Source organism: Amblyomma maculatum, chromosome 1 (genome assembly GCF_055883805.1).
Source record: "Amblyomma maculatum isolate TAMU_Amacu chromosome 1, ASM5588380v1, whole genome shotgun sequence".
Classification (NCBI taxonomy): domain Eukaryota; kingdom Metazoa; phylum Arthropoda; class Arachnida; order Ixodida; family Ixodidae; genus Amblyomma; species Amblyomma maculatum.
Genome location: NC_139344.1, coordinates 144,841,292 through 144,862,352, shown reverse-complemented (window position 1 = coordinate 144,862,352; position 21,061 = coordinate 144,841,292). Strand labels below are relative to the sequence as shown.

The following is a 21,061-nucleotide window of genomic DNA, read 5'->3' as shown; positions in this document are numbered from 1 at the left end:
CGATTGCCTTCGCCTCACGTACGTTGTCACAAGCGGAGCGCAACTACGCGCAACTGGACAAAGAGGGGCTGGCCATCGTCTACGCGGCAACACATTTTCACCAGTACATTGCCGGCCGAAAGGTGATATTTATAACGGATCACCGACCGCTACTGGGCATTCTGGGGCCACAAAAGCCCATGCCACCGACATTGTCTCCGCGAATGACACGTTGGTGCATCAAGCTCTCAGCGTACGACTACGATCTGGTCTACCGCAATGGGACTAAACATCAGAATGCCGACGCGCTCAGCCGCCTGCCACTGAACGAAACAGTTGACGAACCGCCTCCGCCCGGAGACGTTCTTATGTTCGAAGCACTGCCAGAACCTCCGCTTACAGCAGGCACAGTTGCAGCATCTACGCAGAAATGCGCAACTCTACGCCAAGTTTACACAGCTGTTCAACAAGGCAACGTGCACAAACTCAAAGGGGACAACTTCGACGCTTACCGCAGGCGAGCTACAGAGTTGAGCACTCACCGCGACTGCATCCTATTAGGATTCCGAGTTGTGATTCCGAGAGAGCTACGCGCGCAAGCTATCTCTCTCATCCACGCCGGACACAGGGGCATCGTTGCCATGAAAGCGTGTGCCAGAAGCTATATGTGGTGGCCTAACATTGACCACGACATTGAAACAACAGTCCGAAACTGCAAGCCTTGCCAAAGCAGCCGGAGCAATCCGCCGAAAGCTCCTCTCCCAGAATGGGAAAAGCCACACACACCTTGGCACACCTTGCACATTGATTTTGCAGGCCCAATTGAAGGCTGCACTTTCCTTGTGCTCGTAGATGCTTACACCAAATGGCTTGAAATAAGGGAAATGCGACAGACCACTTCGGCAGCAGTCATTGACAACCTCCGATCACTGTTCGCAACGTTCGGAATTCCCCGCAAGGTAGTGTCGGACAACGGAACACCGTTTGTATCTGCAGAGATTCTCAAGTTTTATCGCGACAACGGGATCTCATCAGTCACATCGGCCCCCTACCACCCAGCGACAAACGGACAAGTCGAGCGCTACGTGGCCGAGCTCAAACGTGCCCTTGAGAGAGACCAGACAGGGTCGCTGCAGCGCCGCCTTGCACGTTTTCTTTTCAAGCAGCACACAACTGTACAAAACACGACAGGCCAGACCCCAGCGAAAATGATGTTCGAGCGCGAAATGCGGACGCAGCTCACAGCTATTCTCCCCGAGCCAGAAACAGAGACGACCCGGGAGGAAAAACCGATTCCGCGCTGCGGGACACTTGTTGAGGGGCAGCGCGTCCTCGCCCGCCAGTTTCTCAGAAAACCACGCTGGGAGGAAGCTACTGTTGTGCGACGCATAGGCCTGCGCTCTTGGCTTGTCAGCATACGTGGAACGGTGGCACGCCGACACCTCAACCAGCTGCGTGGATTTACGACGCCTTCCGAGAGCGGTCCGGCAGCAGCAAGGACATCTGAACCATCCTCCCACATAGCCTGGCATCTCTCCACAGAAGAAACAACTGCACCCAGGGCAGACCTACAAAGCACAGCGGGCAACATTCAGCCTACAAGTGGTCCTTCCCTGTGCGCACAGAGCCAGCGTGTCTCTACGCGTCTTCGCCGACCCCCTGCACGCTATCAGGCAACTTTTTAAGGGGGAAGGAAGTGTTGTGTTCCAAGTGCTGTGCTCGTCCGTTCCGTTGTGAATGGAGCAGTGCGCGCTAATGAACAGGCCCGCACCCCTCTTTGCGCTTCGCCGGGACGACTCGCCGCCTGCCTGCGCTCAGCGGGACGCCCCCCACGGTGGGCTCCCTCGCCCTCCTCTGGTTCTGGGAAGCAAGCCCCATCCCCGTCCTCCGTTCCCTCCGTTCTTCGCCCCGCAGTTCGGCCTACGCCTCGGCCGACGCTGGTCGCACCCTCTTATCTAGTAATAAACGAAGTTAACACTTTAACAGTTGCGCGTATGTCTTTTCTCCATCGACGACGCGCAAACACGACACGCTGATAATCAAGTAGCCACTTCTCACCGTCCTCACCTTCTTCTCCGGCAAAAGGTCGTGGTTCCCGGTAAGGCTGGGACGGAATAGGGCTGGAGTGGGCAGGCATGCCGCCAGCCTGGCTTGCAGCGTCGCGGCTTGCACGGTTTGAGTCGGTGTGGTCCATGATGGTCGTGAGTGGCGGCAGTCCAGCGATGCGGCGACTACGTCGAAGCTCCAGTTGGTCTTGCAGCGCTGTAGGTAGGGATCGTACGGAGCACCTTCCACCAAGTTGTTACGATGAAATAAGAAGGGGTGTTCATTTACAGTGCTGATGTAGCGGAACAAGATGAAGCCTACTAGCGCCCAGAAAACCAACCCTTCTTCCTCCTCTTCTGCCACACCATCACAATCCTTCATCGTCGTCATTAGCGTGACATTTGAAAAAGAACACCTAATGTTCTTATTACTGGTACCAACTTTATGAACGAAAGACCAAGTCGAAGGACAATATTTGAATAAACTGGCTTAGTTTTAGGGCGAAAAAGAACTGATTTTCTCTGCGAGACGTTTATAGTTAAAGAATTAAGTTGACTCCAAGTGTTCAATACATCAAGCACTTCATTCGCTTTTTTTTAACAAGCAGGGGTAAACTGTGATGTGAAAAAAATAAGCTTGTACGTCGCCATAAATAATAAAGGAAGTGCTTAAATCTATGAACAAGGTCGTTAATATATAGGTTGAAAAGCAGCGGGCCGAGAACACTTCCCTACGGAATGCCGTGTAGTAATGGTTTGAAGCTGGAGCAAGAGTTATTTATATGTACCCTTCGTTGGCGGTATTGTAGGTAGGACTTAATAACGCACTGGAGACAGCCTCTGAAACCATAATATTCAATTTTTTTGATAGTGTGGTGTGATTTGTTTTGTCAAATGCTTTTGTATAGTCTACGAATATTCAAAGTGTATACAATTCACGCTCAAAAGCGTTCAGAATGATTTCTTTTTGCGGAAGCAAAGCGCTTTCTGTCGATCGTCTTTTTGTAAACCCAAACTGATACGGTGTCATGATGCGATGCTTGGTTAAGAAAGAGCTCATTCGAACATGTATTAGTTTTTCAACGACTTTGGAGAAAACAGGGAGTATTGAACTAGGCCTGTAGTTAGGCATTTTACATTTCTCACCACCTTTAAAAATGGTAGTAACTTTAGCCACTTGGAGCCGCCGAGGAAATGACCGCATAAAAATATTAAGGCGAAAGCCTTTAATGGCTCATGCTGTCGTGGACAAAATGTGTTCCGCTTTTGCTGCATTCTGATTGGCCGAGGCAGGATGACGTCATAGAGGTCTCGCCCAATTACAGAGCATCACCACAGTATGCGCGAATGCGTGCCTTATATGGCCGTATGTCAATCAACGATCAATTACTAATTAATTAATTTAAAACTAATTGACGACTAAATAATTATCTTAGTGCATAATTAATTGCTTGAGTAATCAATTCATTACTTACTTAATTACTAATTGTTTATTTAATCAACTACTAATTAGTGCCAGTTGCGTAGCAGAATGCGGCCCTCAGGCTTCCGCCTTTCATTACTTTAGTCGCTAAAGTCCCGCGTAATTATTTGATTAATGATGTGCTCTAAAACAGGAGCTATAATAATAGTAACACACTTAAGTGGCCGAATCTGTAAACCATCTATATAAATGGTATTGTTTGGAGACATGATTGTAGATACGACCTTGTCTGCAGTTATTGGAGATAAAAGTGCAGTCTCTTCTGTTAGTTGGTGCATAAAATCTACACAGTTTGGGTCATGATGGCTATCTCCTACTGATGTGAAAAAATAATTAAAAGCTACTGCTAAATGTTTTCCTGCAAGAGTTGTACCATTTAGAGTTATTTCGTTGGGATTATCATTTGCACCAGGGTGTAGGTTTAGGAGTATATTTATTATTTTTATTTTCAAATGAATTCTGAAGTTTGCTTGGTGTCCTGGACGAAAAGGTTTTCAAATTACTCTTCTTTAGTTTTTCGTAAAAGGCAGTTCTCTCTGTTTCTGTGTTTTTTGAATTCATCTAAATCGTTTTTGTTGCTGTATTTTAAAAACTTTTGATAAAGAACACTTTTGAGCTTTATAGCTTTGGTACATTATGCAGTAATCCAAGGTTTGAGTACTCTGAGTGGCCGTTTGTGGGTTCTGAAGGGAGAACAATCATTATAGACATTTATGAATTTGTGTATGAATGTGTCGTAAGCCTCCTCCACATCAATGCTTGAAAGAACACTCTCCCAGGATGTCTTAGAAAGTAAATTATAGAAAATCTCCAGGGTGCTCCCATTTATCTGCCGATATGTATTAACAATCCGCTTCGTGTCTTTTAATTGCAATTTTTAATGACTAAGCACTAAATATATAGGCAAATGGTCACTAATATGTGTTTGAAGAACTCCTGAACTGATATGCATATTTGTAGGGTTGGTGATAAAAATGTCAATGAGTGTGGATATACCCGGCTGTATACGATCGGGTTGCTCTATGAGATTAGTGAACGCATTAGCTTCTAAAGTGCAGCACAATTCTTCACTTTGTGGGGACGAATGTAGAAGGTCAATGTTAAAGTATTCGCAAAGAATTAGTTTGCAGTCGTATTCATTAACCCAACCTAAAAGTGCGTCAAGAAACGAAACAAAAATCACTATTTCTACCTTTGGGCGGAGGGTATGCAAAAGAAAAAACAGTCATATTACATCGCGAAGCAAGTATTTCATAATCATCAGCTATTACCGAAAAAGGGTCAACAACGTCGCATTGAAATGTATCTTTCACTAACAGCATTACGCCACTCCCTATCCTCCCGTTCCGATTCAACAGGAAAGTTTGATAGCCGTGCACACGAAGTGTTCTGCATCATCCTGGTACCAAGTTTCAGTTACCCTCACTACATCAAACTTAAAAGTAAAACAGTCAAATAGTGTTGTTATTTTGTCTTCCTTGTTTCTGGCTGACTGAGCATTTATATACAAGGAAGAAATATTGTACTTTTCTAGAACAAGCGGCAAGAGCGATACTTGTAGTGCATCAAATAATTAGGGCGTCACCCAAGCCTGTTAAACAATCTTTTCAAGATCCCTGCTGCTTGTTATCTGAAGCACTCCGGATTTTTCGGTTTTGCGAGCAAATATCTTTCCGCCTTTCGTCCACGCATACAGCCAGCTCATCTCTTTCTTTCTTGCCACTGTCATTCCGAGCAGCTTTTTCAGCTCCGGACAGAGATGCTCGTTAACGTGGATGGGCGTTATTTCCCACAGGCTGACGTCGGTAGCAGATAGACGCATTTTCCGCGCCTTTTCCAACACTGCATCGCGTTTAGACCGGTTGGGAAATTGTACAACTATGTGCGGGAAAGGGGCATCTTTGGCAGGAACACGGTGACAAATATCAGTATCACTTCTGCTGTCGGTTCGCTTACAGCTTCGCCAAGTTTTACAAGGACTTATTTTGGCCTTTCATCGGGAGCGTTGGGGACAATTTTCAGTTCGATGTTTTTGTTACGTGGGTACTACTCAAGGGCGGTAGTCCTCTTGTCCGTTTGAGCAGCAAGTGTTTTAAGCTTCTCTTGCTCAGTAACTAGGGCTTCATTCTGAGCCTTAAGCTCATTGCTTTCTTCCTCGAGTTGAGTGCATTTTATTACCATTTCCTCATACTGTTTATTGAGGAAGTAAAGACTCTGCTTACCCCGCCGGGGTGGCGCAGTGGTTACGGCGCTCGACTACTGTTCCCAAGGACGCGGGATCGAATCCCGGCCTCGGCGGCAGCTTTTCGATGGAGGCGAAAAGCAAGGCGCCCGTGTGCTGTGCGTTGTCAGTGCACGTTAAAGAACCCCAGGTGGTCGAAATTTCCGGAGTCCTCCACTACGGCGTCTCTCATAGCCTGAGTTGCTTTGGGACGTTAAACCCCACAAACCAAACCAAACCAAAGACTCTGCTTAAGGTCACGATGCTCTTTTCGAAGTTCTCTTTCAAGAGAGGCAGGCAAGTCGGTAAATTGTTGCTGTAAGTCACTTTTAAGCAAGTCGCGAACTTCTTGCTTAGGTATTCTTAGGTATGCTTAGGTATTTGGCATGTTACAAACACTTCGGCAGCAGCAGAAGAGACACCAAAAAAAGGAATACTACAAATGCAGTCTAGACCAACCTGAAAAATGGTAGATATCGGCTTCAGCTGGTTGTACACGTGTCCGCTGCTGCTGCCAAAGGAATAGCGCTGCGCGTAGCCACAGGAAAACAGCGGGCCAGATGTTGCTCACGGTGCAAAGATGACAGCTACTCCCGTAGCGAGTATCTCTCCGCGATTCTTTTGCTGTGCTCTGAGTGCCATGTTTGCAATTTCGCACCGAGGCTTGTATCGGTCAAATGCAGTTTTCTGACTGTGCTATCACTAGAATGTAAAAAAAAAAAAAAAAAGAAGCTATCATCAGGTGGCTATACGATGTGAAGCAAGAAATATCAGTTAGTATATAGTATTCGTTGTACATTTCGCTTTTTTGCTGTTCGCCTTCCTATTCTTCGAATTTGATTTCACCGTCGCTTTTTCGTTTTGTTCCTGCGTGGTCTTCTAGTGCATGAAGGTTTCTGGAAAGTGGAAAGAGGGACTAAGTAGGTGAGTGGCTAGGGCGTGAAGGACTTTCAAAGGGCGGAGGTGGACAAGAGAGTGGGTGCCTGGAGGCCTTCTCGAAGGCGGATGAAGCTTGTGTAAGATGGAGATGCGTAGATGGGAGACACACTTTAGTGCGAATAAAACACTACTTCACGGCCAAAACTGCAAGACTCTAGTTGGATGTGGGAGCCGTGACCTTGAAGTAACCTTGTCAGCCTAGCACAGCAACAGAATAGGAGGTTCAAAACAGCATAGAATGAGTAAAAAAAAGAAAAAAGAAAAAATATGAGACTCACCTTCGATGATGTTGACAGCATTGCAATATATTATTGCCTCATGAAAAGCTGATTAGTGAATTCTAAATTATTAATTGTGTAACCAATAATCTCTACCGCACTCATGACGCCCGCCTTGCTGTACAGCCTGCCGGCAGAGAGCGCAGCGGCGTATCTATAGCTGATTTGGAAATAAAAATCTTCAAACGGTCAAAAGATTACCAGGGTAAAAACATCCATCTCCATCTTGCAACTTAGTTCTGATCTGAGTCCGTATTCCGAGTTTGCGTCGTTATCGAAAGTTCCACTGTGAGTCATCTGATTGGTGCAAACGCCGGAACCGGGAGCGGTGGGGGCATCCGGTTCCGGTGTTTCAACCAATCAAATGACTCGAGGTTAGGGAGATAGTGACACTTTTGATAACGATTCAAACTCAGAATACGGGCCCTGGTTCTCTTCTTCATCACAAGCTTCGGCCACACTATGGTAGGTATTACGATTCCAAACAATTACCCCATTCGGGAGGTACGAAAATGCAGTGAACGGCCCCTGGTTTACCTTTCTCTCTCAATGCTAGTATTCGCCTCGTTATATCGAACGCTTCGGATATGGATAATTGTACTGCCTATATCATTGCAATGTCTCACACCCTAAGCCGCAGCTTCGAGGGTGGCACAATTTTGCAGCTGACTCGCATGCTTTTAAATCGGCCGCGACAGGTGGAGCGATGACACGCTGGACACTTCACAGCGCTCTTCACTGCGACAAGCTGCAAAATATTGAATTCCTGTCGTCCAGCCTTCCTTGTGCGTACGGGGCGTTCCAACTGCCCCTGACAAACATGGCGTGCATATGTGGCACATTGGGCATTGTGCAGCACATGACACGTTTTGTCACTTCGGCCATTGTTATATTTTGCGCTAAATTTTCTGTAGGGAGCTTGCTACTGTGTTAGTGCCTCTACCTGGAGGAAAATTGGGAGCGTAATGTAACCGATACGATAAAAGAGGCACAGAAGAACAGGTTGACAATATACACGACTAATAAGATGTCAAGGCAGTTTTAAGAAACTACATGCCTTCTTTATATATATATATATATATATATATATATATTACAGCAACTTTCGAGCATCGCACGTAATTTCAAATGACTGCGCCAAACCCTGCCGCCATGACTCGGTAGTTAGGACGCTGGGCTACTTATCCCAAGTATGCGAGTTCAATCGCCGACGTAGCGGCCGCTTTTCAGTGTAGGTGAAACACTAGGCACCCGTGGTGTGCTGTGCGATGTCACAGAACGTTATAGAACTACAGGTGGTCGAAATTGCCGGAGCCCTCCTCTACGGCGTCTAGTTTAGCCTGAGTTGCTTTGCGATGTTAAACCTATATAAAGTAAACCAAATGACTTCGCCAAATGATTTATTAAACGAATAAGAATTTTACTGCAGTTTTCCGTCTGAGGAAGGCTTTCCTCTCTTCCTCAGTCTTAACTAACTCTACTAGAGCACAGGATCCTTCATATTCATTACTGCAAAGCTGATTGATGAGAAACTTTCTTCATTAAAAATGAATGTTGAATTGTGCCGACTAACTGTAGCGGCATTTTGACTTGCAGCTTTTGTAGCTAACTATTTGTTTAAAATAATTATATATCTGAAACGTTCAGGAGTTATGTTAAAAGCGTCGCCATTCTCAAGCACAGAATTGGGATTACGCAGTTAATTGTATCTTGAAAGTTGTAAGGAGCCAATTAAAAAGTCAGAGTAAGTTCGTTGTGAAGTTATTCTATCGGCTTCCCTAATTCTTGCAGAACAATTCTTTGTAAAAGAAGCTTGGCAAAGCAAAAAAAAAAAAAAATACAGAAACAAAAAACAAATCAAAATATGAGACAAGAAAAATTTATTTGAGTTTAAAATTGCACCAGTTCAACATGAGCGATAAGCGTCTTTGGAACTGAAATACTTACTTTACAATTTCAAATATTTTTTTTTTTTTTTTTCATATTGAGGCTCAGAATCTTCGTGGTTCAAAACGTCGAAGTTCCTATCCTGAAGAGCAAAAAAGAAACAGAGTAGAGCTGAGTGGCAATAAATTCCTATTTCGTTTCTGTGTCATGCTGTTTTTCTTGAATGTAGGTGCACCGCTGGTTAATGAAAACAATAATAAGTGTCTAATTCCAGCAAAAAGAAAACTTAAGAGCTCATTCCCGAAGAAACCCTGCCGCTGTCTTCAAACAAAAAACTTTCTACACGTGTCGGATGGTGCGTGCCGATGGCGGCACCAGCCTAAGCTGCGGATTTTATTCTCCCGCACTGTGCCATCTATCCCAACTCTTCGCTTCCGGAACAGGCGCTTTCATTTCAGCTGCCCAGGACAGGCCGATCTCCGGCCATAGCTCTCCACGCTCTTTATGGGCTTAAAGGTTGTCTTGACGCTTGGCGTAAAACAAAACCCAACAGCCGAGAAGTGCCTGCAGATACGACTCAGGCGGCGAACATTTGTCCCAGCTTCCTTTTTCGTGTGCACCTCACATTCTTTTCCTGCCTTTCTGGCGAACTCGTGGTGGCTGTGACCGACGGCGCTCTTCCGACAGACAGGATGTAGGACCCCGTCCCGACGAGGGAGCCCCTCCTGGCGATCAGTCTTGTCTTCTTCCCGCCGCGTCAGGGCCGGTGTAGAGGCTCGAACCTGATTGTATTGTCCGCGCCTGCGACCAGTAACGACGGCAGACTGCCCGGAGAATGGCTTGTTGCTGCGCTGTCCAAGCTCTCGGCGCTTTGCCAGCGCGTGAGTCATAGTTTCTGCAGGCACTTACGCGCACACGTAGGAGCCGATTCAGTTGGCGCATCGGCCAGCAGGCAGGGAATGGTAACTGCGGTGGGAGACAATGCACGTAAGAAGTGCCTTTGTCTGGGCTGCTCCTGAAGACAACTTTCTCTGCAATAGCTGCTCCACGTGGAGCATTTCGTCGACACAACTACGTCGTCGCTTAGTAGCAGCAGAACCGCATCGCCAACAACAAGACAACATCGAAACATGACATCACCTTGCAACATTATATGGCTTTCAGTTGACACCAAGACATCGTATCGTGGCACGCGCCTGCTCCCGTATTCGCACAGTGCTTGAAGAATGCTCACAAAGACACGAAGGCACGACTGGCCCACGTGTCGTGTGGGCATGGGAAGGTGCTCACGAGGGACTGTGGGCGTGCTATTACAGCGACGCCACCTTCGTTGATTCATCTAGGCTAAGAACAAAATGACAGACGCATGATTGAAACGAACAACAGCGCGGACCTTCCAACGATTTTTAATCCTGCCACAAAGAAAACGAAAAGGAAAAAGAACTGCCACCCACTCCTGTCTCTTTTGCGCTCGGAAAGGCAGGCATTGGGCCAAGCAAGTGCTCTTCCGATGTGCGCGCGAAGCGAAAGAGTACTACCGGTGTTGCTGGTGGTAGAAAGGAGCTCACGTAAGAGGAGGTTGCAACAGCCTTTTCTGCACCGCGCCTTTAGCATAAGTGCATTAGCGCATTTCATCAGCACAGAAATCTCACCACAGAGAGCGAATCCGCAAAGACTGTGGTAGCAGTAGAATGCATCAGGTAAACTTGAGCGTGGAGGATCCACAGATTACATTTTAGCATGGTAGGCTGCTTCGCTTGAGTACATTTCGATATGCATAAGCTTAAGTAAGAATGCCGAAAAAAAAAATAGTATTCTCTAAGCTAAAAGCTCTTCCACAAGCCACGCTCGAAAAGAAGCAGGTTGTGAAACGTTGGAACCGCAGTGCATTACTCCAAGTTGAAGGAACTACACATCTTTGTGTGCATTTTCTGCTGTTTGTACAAGGTGCTGTTTCAAAATGTGAAACAGAAAAAAATGAACATTAGGTAAGTGCGCACGGCGCGGTGTTCCGCGCGCGGCTTCATTATATTGATTTACCGAAGGCGCCGGAATAACCCATATATAACCAAGCGTGAGATGTTCTTTATTTGCGTGGTAAGCGTTGTTAGGCCAGTGGCTTAGAATCATAAAGCGTAATACCGCCAAGGCAGGCAGCATATGCTGTCCGTGATGAGAAACCGACGTCAATGCATAGTGTTATGCGTTATTATTGCGTGCTGAATTTTCCAGTTCTTACATTTTTTTTTTCGATATTTCGAACTCTTATCCGGTCGTTGGACAGTTTAATTAAGCACCAGTAGTCTTGATGAGATGGCGTATGCCGGAACAGGATTTGTTCGACTGCGGGTTTGAGCGGTCTCAGTTCTTTTCAGTTTGGGCTCCAAGAAAAACCACGCCTCGTGTCTGCAGAAGAAAACCAAAGTAACTAAACCCATTCTATAGAAACGTCAAGAGGGACCAAGGATATGCGTTCTTAAATATTTCTTGTTGTCGTCCACTTCTTTAAGAAAATCGATAACTGCCATCATGGTGTCTGTGTAGACTACTCTGTCTTTTCGAAAGGAAAACAAAACAAAAAAAAACTTGGCCCTTCAAGCCCCTATATAAGACCGAGAAGTGGTCCATTTTGGCATTTTCCTCCTCACGTAAGCCGCCTTGGTCCAGTGAAGTCACGTCTGCTTCCTCGTCGTCAGCGAGCGTTCCAGAGTTGCCGAGCTTGTTGTTGTTCTCCTCTAAGGTCTTGTCCTGAAAAGACTGGCGCTTTTTTTTTTTTTTTAAGAAATCTTCGTCATTTTTGTGTGTCACAATCTTCGTTATCGGAACAACAGCTTTCATATTAAAACTAAGCAACTGCATGAGCAGCATTCGTGAACCACATAAAATGCTAATCACGACAAAGAATGATCCATCGTTCGGATCTCAGTGCGAAATTGTCGGGAAAAAAATTAGGGAGACAGAAAAAGGGTTTTGCTGGCGCGCGGATTGCGGAAAATGGGTGCTTTTTATTCAGACGTGCCATTTTACAAGGATGACAAAATTCGATTTCGTTTTATAAATCTGCCATTGCCTGACTCAGTTTCTGACTCCGAATGAGCAGTGCGGAAGTAGCAAGACTGAACGCGCATAAATGCGACATCTATACCCCCCACCGCTTTTTCTTCGTTTGTTAAATCAAAACCGAACGTTATTCCGGTAAAGAATAAAGACATGGAAGGAGAGCCGCGACTCGTCGCTCAGTCGTACAGGGTATTGTATTATTTGCTCAAGTACGAATCTCTGCGAATCAAGTTTGCACAGTCGAGCCGACATTCAATGCGAGCACCATCTATGAGCTGGTCAAAATATTTTTACTTAATATGTTCAGGTGAAGTGACCCACTAGTGTGAATCGTCTTCTCGCTTAAAGAGGTTCTGCGAAATGTGAACTGCATATTCGTGGAATGGCGCACACCATGCGCCAACGTTTCAGCCCACCCTGTAGTACACAGCACCGTGTGGGTGACAAGGCGTGTCACTGGATCGATACACGTTGTTTTGTTTAGTTTGATGCAGCTATTTATGAAGTCGATCTCACGTTGTTCTTGTAAATAACACTATTTCTGCCACTCAGGCTGTAAACAAAGGGGTTCCGCAAGGATTATTACTATAGGCCATCTACTCTTCCTAATGTTTATTAATGATCTGCCTGTTGCACTATATCATACAACGTGTATGCTATGTGCGGATGATACAATCATTGATGCTTCTCAAAGATCCACTGCCACAGTGGTGCAAAAATAGCAAGCTACAAATAAATCCCCCCCCCCCCCCCCCCAAAAAAAAAAAAAAGAAAAAAAACGAATTTCATGCTATTTCACTCTCCTTTTACTTTCATAAATGTTCTACGAACACTGGCGATTGATAACCATGCACTGCCTATCTCAGAAACTTCCAAGTTTCTGGGCGTAATTCTCGATAAGCACTTAGTTTCATCGCCATGCTCAATCACTCAAGTATAAATTGTCGTTCGACATTCACATCATAATTAAAACCGGTGAATATTTTCAACCTCACATAGTACGTTCATTATATTATGCCTACATCTGCTTGTCTTGCTGGGGAAATACATATCGCACACATATAGAAAGACTTCAGCGCCTTATGAATCAAGCCATCAGACTCATGTCATACAGTTCATTCCATTCACACTCTTTGCCACTCTACCCCAGCTTGAACGTACTCCCACTTCAACATTTATTCAGCCTAAAATTGTCCGTGATTATGTATAAACTAATAAATCATCACGCTTATATTGATGTCATTACCAATCAGCTTGTAGATTGGTATGTCACTACGCACTGTACACCGGCGTAGTGACGTCATAGGAATTCCGTGCCCCGGACGCCGCCGAATTTCGTGCCGTAGAAGTTACCGCCTGCCCACCAATCAGCGCCCGCCCATGTGATCTGCCAACAGGAGGACCCCGCTGTGTACCTCCAAGTTGGCGGGAACGACATAGGTTAAAACCCTGCTTTTTAGTGCGCGAGCACTCACAGGCTCACCACCGCCGACAAAGAAACCTTCCGATCATTCTTGTTTTTTATTTGTACTTTCACACTAAAACAAAAAGAAAAACAATGGCAGCGGATTCGAACCGGTTGCGTTCAAACCCGGGCACTAAGGAGTAGTAGCCAAGCGTCTCAACCACTGAGCCACAGCGGGTTAAACATCCGCCATTTGATGCAGTGGCTCCCAGATGACGCCGCAAGTAGGGTTAAACCCGTAGCCTCCGCGATCGAGCGCACCAGTTCAACGGAGCTGTTCGCAGACGCCTCGGTTAAAACTCCGCCATTTGGCGCGGCGGCTCCGAGATTGCGCCACATGTACTGCTAAAACTGCAGCGCATCATCCTGATAGCCATAGAGTGCTTCTTACATCTTTTAGTAAAACAATTGTAAGCTTACGTGATGTGATCATAGTAAAGACTGTGATTAACCTGTTCATTGAGTGTCTTGTGGAAATGACCGGTTTAACAGAAATATCCCCTCTCGATCCTTACTAAGCTGTACGACCGTGCCTGTGTGGCCTAGAAAAAGCGTTCCTGGCTCGGAATTCAAGGGTTCCTGGTGGATTCAATTTCCCACCTCAAAAGTGCAGCCAAAGTTGGCAGGTCCTGCGAATTAGGCCATTGCATGTGGTCGTGTGACGTCACACAAACAGCCAAGCAGTGACCTGATATGTCACCTGCCGACTACTCATTGCCAGTGGCACAGACAGACACACGGAAAAGCCATCTCTGAGCCTGCAGTCCACGTCACCGACCAAACATCACCTGCCGGAGACGTGCTGCTGATTTTTTACACCATTTCCGTATACGCCGACGGCTTTTCTCGTAATGGAACCAGTAATACTTGCGAATTAATAATTTTAGGGCAACATGCATATACGTATAGTATTCTATTTCTCCACGTATGCTTGTCTTTCTATAGCGCTCTTCTCTGGTCCGCAGTTTTAGGTATACAGTGCCACCGCAGCTGATCCTCTGCTCGGAAGGCTGGTTTAGCAGCAGCCGGTGCAAACCGACCGTGCTCTCCATAATTGCCCTTCTCCTCCGTAACCATTCTTGGGATGGTCTCAGTGGCAACCACTTTCCAGTTGAGCATTCATCTGCTGTCCCCACGCCCTCCTTCTATCAAGGTACTCGGAGGGGTTTCCGTGGCAACCACTATTCGGTATTACGTCGACTACAACGTGAAACATGAATATCTGCGCTTAACAGCAGGGAGGGAAACATTTCATAATATTGGCAACGAATGGAGCCGTGAAAAAAGTGCGCATTTGTGAGTCCTCACCTATGTCGAATGAAACTTTGCGAGTTTTAGCAGACTCAGAGTTTCTTGGCGCTGTCAGAAATCAGCCGACCGAGAAGAGGAGTGCACAGTCAGGCTGTATGAATATGCACCATTCATTTTCCTTTACGTTATGGCTAAGGGTTGGGCTATTCGGTTTAGAATGCAAAAAAAAAAAAAGTCCAATAAAAGCATCCCGTATTCAATTGCTGTAATTTCATTTTAACCAAAACAACAACAAACAAACAAAAGCTCAGTATTCTTGGCAGGCAAAGCACAGCTAGCAGGCTGTTGAGTACGCGCTGCACTGAGTCAAAGTTGAAAAATTAACTAAGTAGGGAAGCCAGAGGCGCGATGCGAGTTTGATAACCAGCGCTGTTGGGATACTCGAGGTATTGTGCTAGCTTACATGCCTCTTCAGACTTGGAAGCACCATCTCCTCGCCGCCTGCAAGGTAAGTCCTGTTAGTTCACTGGCATCACCTGCTTAGAGCCCAGCCATCTTTTTCTAGACAGCGCTATGAATTCAATGGTTGCATGTCACATAACTGTAACGGTAACTGCGGTAAATGTGGTTCTTAGAAGTAACCTTTCACTTGCGCTGTCGTCTGCCCGGCTAACTCAACTTGCATAACTTAATTTATCGGCGATATCAATTTCTTCTATGAGCAAAGCTCCAACTATTGTCATTTTCCCGCTAATAACTGATAAATATACTGTTCATTTTGACAAACACGCCGAGAGACTACATTATGCTGTTTTCGACCACGCAGGATGGCTTAATTAAATAATCGAAAAAGGCATGTAATTAATTCACCAAAGTAATACGTGCCAAGAAAAACAAACTTGCGTCCTGGCATAGACACCAAAAAAGAAAAAAAAATCTCTGAATTGAAAAAAAAATTAGAGAAGTCAAACCCTTAGTTATGACATAAATAGCCTGATGACTCTCCACGTGATGGCCCTCTCTTGAGCGGGCGGATAAAGTTCTCCAAGCTCTTGACAGCTGGGGTAGGATTTCTGACAAGAGCCCGCACGCTCCAACGCCGAGTCCTCGACCTTGTTCCCTTATCGGCGTTGTCTATGGGGCTTCGAGCGCCCTGTCGCTTCCGACGCCAAACAGAACAGGACGCGGGCACTTATTCCTCCTTTCGTGTTTTGGCATATGCGCCGTTCACGGTAAGACTCCCTATTTGGCGGCGGCGGCAGCTTGTGTTTGTTCGATGGAACGCGATAGCTTAGCACACATTGCCGCCGTGACATTGATTGCCGTAGCCGCGAGGGCGTTTCTTTCTACTTTTTTGTGAGTGCCAACGGCGGCGATGCCTGCATCGGATCCACTCTCGGCGGCCTAACGCCCGCGCTCTCCTACTTCTGTTTCTGTGATCACACGCGCAGCTCTCACGGAACGTGCTATGAGTGGAGGCTGAGAAAAAGGGGGACAGGACAAACACCTCGAGTGGAACGAGATTACCTCTCTCGTCAACGAAAAGACACTCGACGCGGCGGCGAATCGCCGGCACGACAAAGGGCATTCTCGCTGTGCACTGACGTACAGGAATCTTGGGAGGGCACTACAGGTGTGCTGATGTGTCTACAGGCCACGACTGAGTCAGTGTTGAGCCGCACGAATAAGAGCACTCGAACACCGCGCACCGATCAGAGCGCTCTCACTTTTCTCTGACTCGCACCCCACGACTCACTTCGACGCGCTCCTGCCGTTCACGATGAGGCCGCTCGTAGTGGTGTCCCTGTGCCTGGTGGCGCTGGCCGGCCTGTCTCGGGCCGACGACGACGACGTGCAGCAGGTTGCCACGGGACCCCGAGGCTCTGTGAGCATCGAAAGCGCCAGCGCGTTGATTTTGGCTATTTTCAGTTTACCGGTAGTGCAACTTGTAGCACGGCCACGTCCGCATGCCTTCCCACATAGGGCCAGTGTGCGCACGTTTCCAAAATCCCTGACGCGTGCTCTTGTATCAGCAGGCAGTCATAGACTGACCCTGCGCGCTGTTCGCTGTCCGCTGTTCGGAATGCTCTTCTTAAGCAAAACAACGGATACCTGTGGTAACATATACTGGCAGAGCGGCGTAATAACAGGGAACCAGGAGATTCAAAGGGTATCGTTGTTTGTTAATTTTTTTTCGCTAACTTGCCATAAAGCATACTATAGAAAGTCATGTAAATCGTTTTCTGTCAAAAACTGGAGAAGGCTTTTGCTTTTAGTGTTGCCCGTTTGCCACTTGGAGAAATCCTCCTCGCTCGTTGCCGACAGTCCTACTTCCTGGAGAATACGTGTCATTGACACCGTTATCCCTGCACAAGTCCACAGCAGGTGGCGAACATCCACCTCCGCAGCCGGCGTAAAACACTCCGGACAGGTGGTCGGTCCTATGTCTTGGGAGCCCAATCGACACTTGACCGACGGGGTAAGGGCTGCCCCAGCCCTTTTCCTTCTAAGGGATACCTCCTCCAGTCTAGTTAAGCTATGAGGGAGGGGGCATGTGCACAGCGGGATGAGGGCACGTGTACTTTTCCGCACAGAGGATGCTAGGATGGGCACAACGGAGCGGGCATCAAAAGGTAGCTTGGTGGTTGGTGCATTAGTGTTTGGGATTTGGTGTGTGAGGTTGTCAACTTTTCTCTGCTCAGCGTTCTCAGCATTATCTTGTGTCCAGTGTATCTGAAAGCGTATCTTTGTTTTATGGCGGCTAAAGAGTCTGTATAGATGTGGACTTCTGTTATGGACTATATTTTATTTATGGCCTTCATAGCATTGCGGATTGCATAGAGTTCCATCACAAGCGGGTTTGGATGTTCTGTTTCGCATTCATTCGAAGTTCTAAAGCGGAGTTATGGTGGAGGTGGTAAGAAGTGCCAGCAGTTAGGTTCACATAATTTTTCTTGGGCGCGCATTGTACGACGTATACAGCGAACGCCCAGTCTTGGAACCGAGTGTGTGATACTCTGCACCGAGCATTTTTCATCAAAAATGGAATAGCACTTGCATACGTGCTTGCTTACGTCACTATCAGTGCCTGAATTTATAGCCACGTTGTCACGAGCTGTATGTGTTGCTTTTTTCTCTCCCCTTCGGTTTCAACATGAACTTATTAGTAAACGGCAACAGCGCCATATGTACCCCTAAATACTGTACCTCTGACTCTCTGCACAACTACCGCACGCTGCGCGAAGTGCTTTTAAATAGTGACCGAAGGCCAGAAGATTGTGGCTCTCTTTGGGATAAATGAAGGATTCGAAATTGAAATCTCTGGCGCTTTAAAGCTTTTGTTCTCATGCACCGCGTCAAATACAGTCGCTTGGAACAGATTACTTAACATAACGGCTCATGCTGTTGTGTAACCGTTGCAGTATGACTTTTCATTTCAAGAAGAAAACTGATTGCTTTTTACGCAATTACTCGAGCTGGCATTACTTTTGTTTGCATAAAGGCTGTTGAATGCAGACGTAAAATTGCACTAAACTTACCTGAGCATGCACTGTACTATTTCTGAAATACCGCTATTGCGGAGGTGATACTTTTTCGCTTAGATCGAAAAAATATGTTGAGCGAAAAAAGAAAAATAAGTTGAGGCGCAGAGCTTTCGCATAGCTGATGCGATCTCAGTTACTTTTTACATTTACAGTTAGTTCAGACAAGAGAGAAGGGGGGGGGGGGGGGGGGGCTTCGAGGGTGCCTTGTTTTGCCCAAATATCAGCCAATGCTATTTTTGGAGCGATAGCTCGACTGACGCAAAAGTCGATCTCCGTGTCTGTGCGATCCTTGACCTTGACTGACCTTGATAAACCAGCACGGCAACAAAATCAGTTTCTATCCCTCGACCTTTGGGTGTAACCGCCGTGTTTAAATCGCTGTCATTTTTTCTGCACGCGCTACAGTCAAATTCGTTTCAGTTAACTGAGCATGCATATATCGCCTGCGAAAATACTATACACCTTCGCAGGATTGCAACCGCAGACCGACGAGACAGCTTACTTACCATGATTCGCTAAGGTAAAAACCCCGCTCTCTTGAAAATTTGAGCTTGCATAGAATAAAGTCCTCACGAAAGGCATAGAATATTAACGACGGTCAAGTTCCGGGCCGGACGAAAACCTCAGACGTCCACTCCTCCGTCCGCTGCTCTAAACTGCCGCGTTCGGCGGCGGGCATGCGCGCAGGATTTGCAAGACGGAGCCAGCTGCCAGAACAACGACGAGTGCGTGTCAAAGTGCTGTCTGAAGATTTTCCACGGCGACGGCTCTGGCTCGCCTGGCCATTGCCACGCGGCTGCGGGTCCAGGAGAGCATTGCAGCCTGGAGCAAGTCAAGGGTGGCGCCAACGTCAACCATTGCCCCTGCCGCGTCGGTGAGTGTGCCGTTCTCATGTCACGATATATAATATACATAACTCAAAATGGACTAGGAAATTGGGAAAGTTGCTGCGGCATTTTTAATTGCCATCTCATCTTTACAACTGGTTCCTCAGTATATTATGATGTCAGATATGGAACTGTCGCTAATTCCTCTGGCTCACAGTAAAACACAAGCACGTACTTTTAGATGACTCTGTAATCATCCTATTTAAAACAGACGATCATTTTAGCATCTATTAAGCAAAATTCAACACTCTACCATATCTATTTTTTGATGCTTTTATTGCTGAAGTTAGGTATACTGCCTGAATTTTAGAATATACCTCACGAAAAATGCGTGCACGCAAAATATTTAAAATATTATTTTATTTATAAAAGCAATGTTACTGCTCTCCCACCTCCCTCCCACTTGCCCCAAAGAAAAAGAAGAAACCGTGACGCTTGTTGAACTGAAGCATCCAGCTCTAACGAGGAACCTCCCTCCTTTCAGAAGCGCCACCCACCAGTCACCTCTCCACAGCGCCGCCATAGCTATAAAGAGGGTTGTCCACCAACCCATTACCATGTTTGCTCCTCCGATCTGACAGCCTTCAGCCTCCAAAAAACTTCTGTCGCGTGTGGAAGTCTATCAGCTCGGAGTATAAGCACTACACTAATCATTGAGGGTAAATTCAACCGTTCACATCAGGGTAAATTCATCTGTTTTCGCAGAATGGTCGCCTTAGGTGTCTCATCATCCTGTAATTTTTTTGATGAAATATGTGAACAATAATAATGATAAAACTATACATGCGGGTTTTGTTTCGAATCCTATAAATAGATAGCAGCATGCTAACTTGACAAGCTAAACCAACGAAGAAGAGCGCTTGTATTTCGTGTAAAATTTCAGACTGCCAACTTGCGCACCTATTTGTTTTCTCTTTCTCGTCGTCAGGTATCTGCGGAGACGACAACATCTGCCCCAACGAGGACAGCAGCCCAGAAGACGGTCATGACCATTAAGAGGTGACGGAGTGAAGCTAACAGGAAGAAACACCTAGGCGTAGTTACATATTTTTGTGCTGATAACAAATAAAAATCAAATGAGAGAAGGATTTCCTTTATAAACATCCATCTCACGATCTTCTTCAATCCAACTAATCAATACGCAGTTATTAGACTTGCACTCAATGATGATGGTTGGGAAATAAAGGAACGATCCCCACCGCACACAATCTTGCTCATTTAGTTGCGTCTGTCACAGATTAATTAAATTACCATCCGCATGAGACCATATTTCTGGGCTGGCAGCGCGTTGCAATGGGCATTAACTTCAAACTTCATAATCCGATCAAGCTGCTCATAGGATGTCCTTTTGCATTTTCCTTACCCCCATTTGACACAAATTGTTTTGCCTAAATATATCTGCCGGAGTTATCTTCAGCATTTCATTGTTTTTCGAAGGTAGATGTTAAGTGGACCTTTGTTTTTCCCACAAATATATTTATTCGCTTGATAGCTTACTGAGCATATGCCGAGAAGGTCCAAAAGTTAAGCCGGGTATAAGGATGCCGCGTCACGACAAACCGCTTAGTTCGAGCGCAGGACAGATAGACTTTATGGACTGTTTCGAAACAACGGCTTATCGCAAAAGTGAAACTATCCCTGCTTAGATATCCGAAAACAAAGAACGAAAAGAAATCTATACATTCCTATTCCACGCATGAAAGCACCATACGTTCGGCGTGCCCTCATGCGTTGCGAAGATGACCGCCGCGACTGGATGGAGATGTAATAGTCCGTTGAGGCTATGTCCTTTCCTCGGTGCAGTATAGTGTACCCAAGGCGAATCAGTAGCTGTTCAGATGAAAGAGCGAAATGAGTGCAGTGTGCATATTGGACCTGTCGAGAATTTGGGAGCATCATCTTAATGCCTATGCGTAATTTCGTTGCTTTTCCTACTTCCTGAGGATGCCGCTAGGTAATTTCCTCGCGAACTTGCTGCTGCATGCTGTACTTCGTCTCAAAAGACCCGCGGAACCCTACGG

General features: G+C 46.2%; 1 protein-coding gene across 1 annotated transcript; it reads left to right on the top strand.

The window, feature by feature from the left end:
- The first annotated feature begins 16,273 nt into the window (after positions 1-16,273).
- On the top strand, positions 16,274-20,248 carry LOC146204243 (uncharacterized). The gene is made up of 3 exons (XM_084586333.1): positions 16,274-16,493; positions 18,841-19,027; positions 19,969-20,248. The coding sequence occupies exons 1-3, from the start codon at positions 16,389-16,391 to the stop codon at positions 20,034-20,036; spliced, it is 360 nt and encodes a 119-aa protein (XP_084442459.1). The 5' UTR covers positions 16,274-16,388; the 3' UTR covers positions 20,037-20,248.
- The last annotated feature ends 813 nt before the right edge of the window (positions 20,249-21,061 follow it).

What these genes read in the sequence shown, in the direction of transcription:
- LOC146204243 (XM_084586333.1), top strand. Translation starts at nt 16,389, where the DNA reads ATGAGGCCGCTCGTAGTGGTGTCCCTGTGCCTGGTGGCGCTGGCCGGC. An exon ending in CCACGGGACCCCGAGGCTCT is followed by an intron (nt 16,494 to 18,840) that starts GTGAGCATCGAA and finishes GCATGCGCGCAG; the next exon opens with GATTTGCAAGACGGAGCCAG. An exon ending in CCATTGCCCCTGCCGCGTCG is followed by an intron (nt 19,028 to 19,968) that starts GTGAGTGTGCCG and finishes TCTCGTCGTCAG; the next exon opens with GTATCTGCGGAGACGACAAC.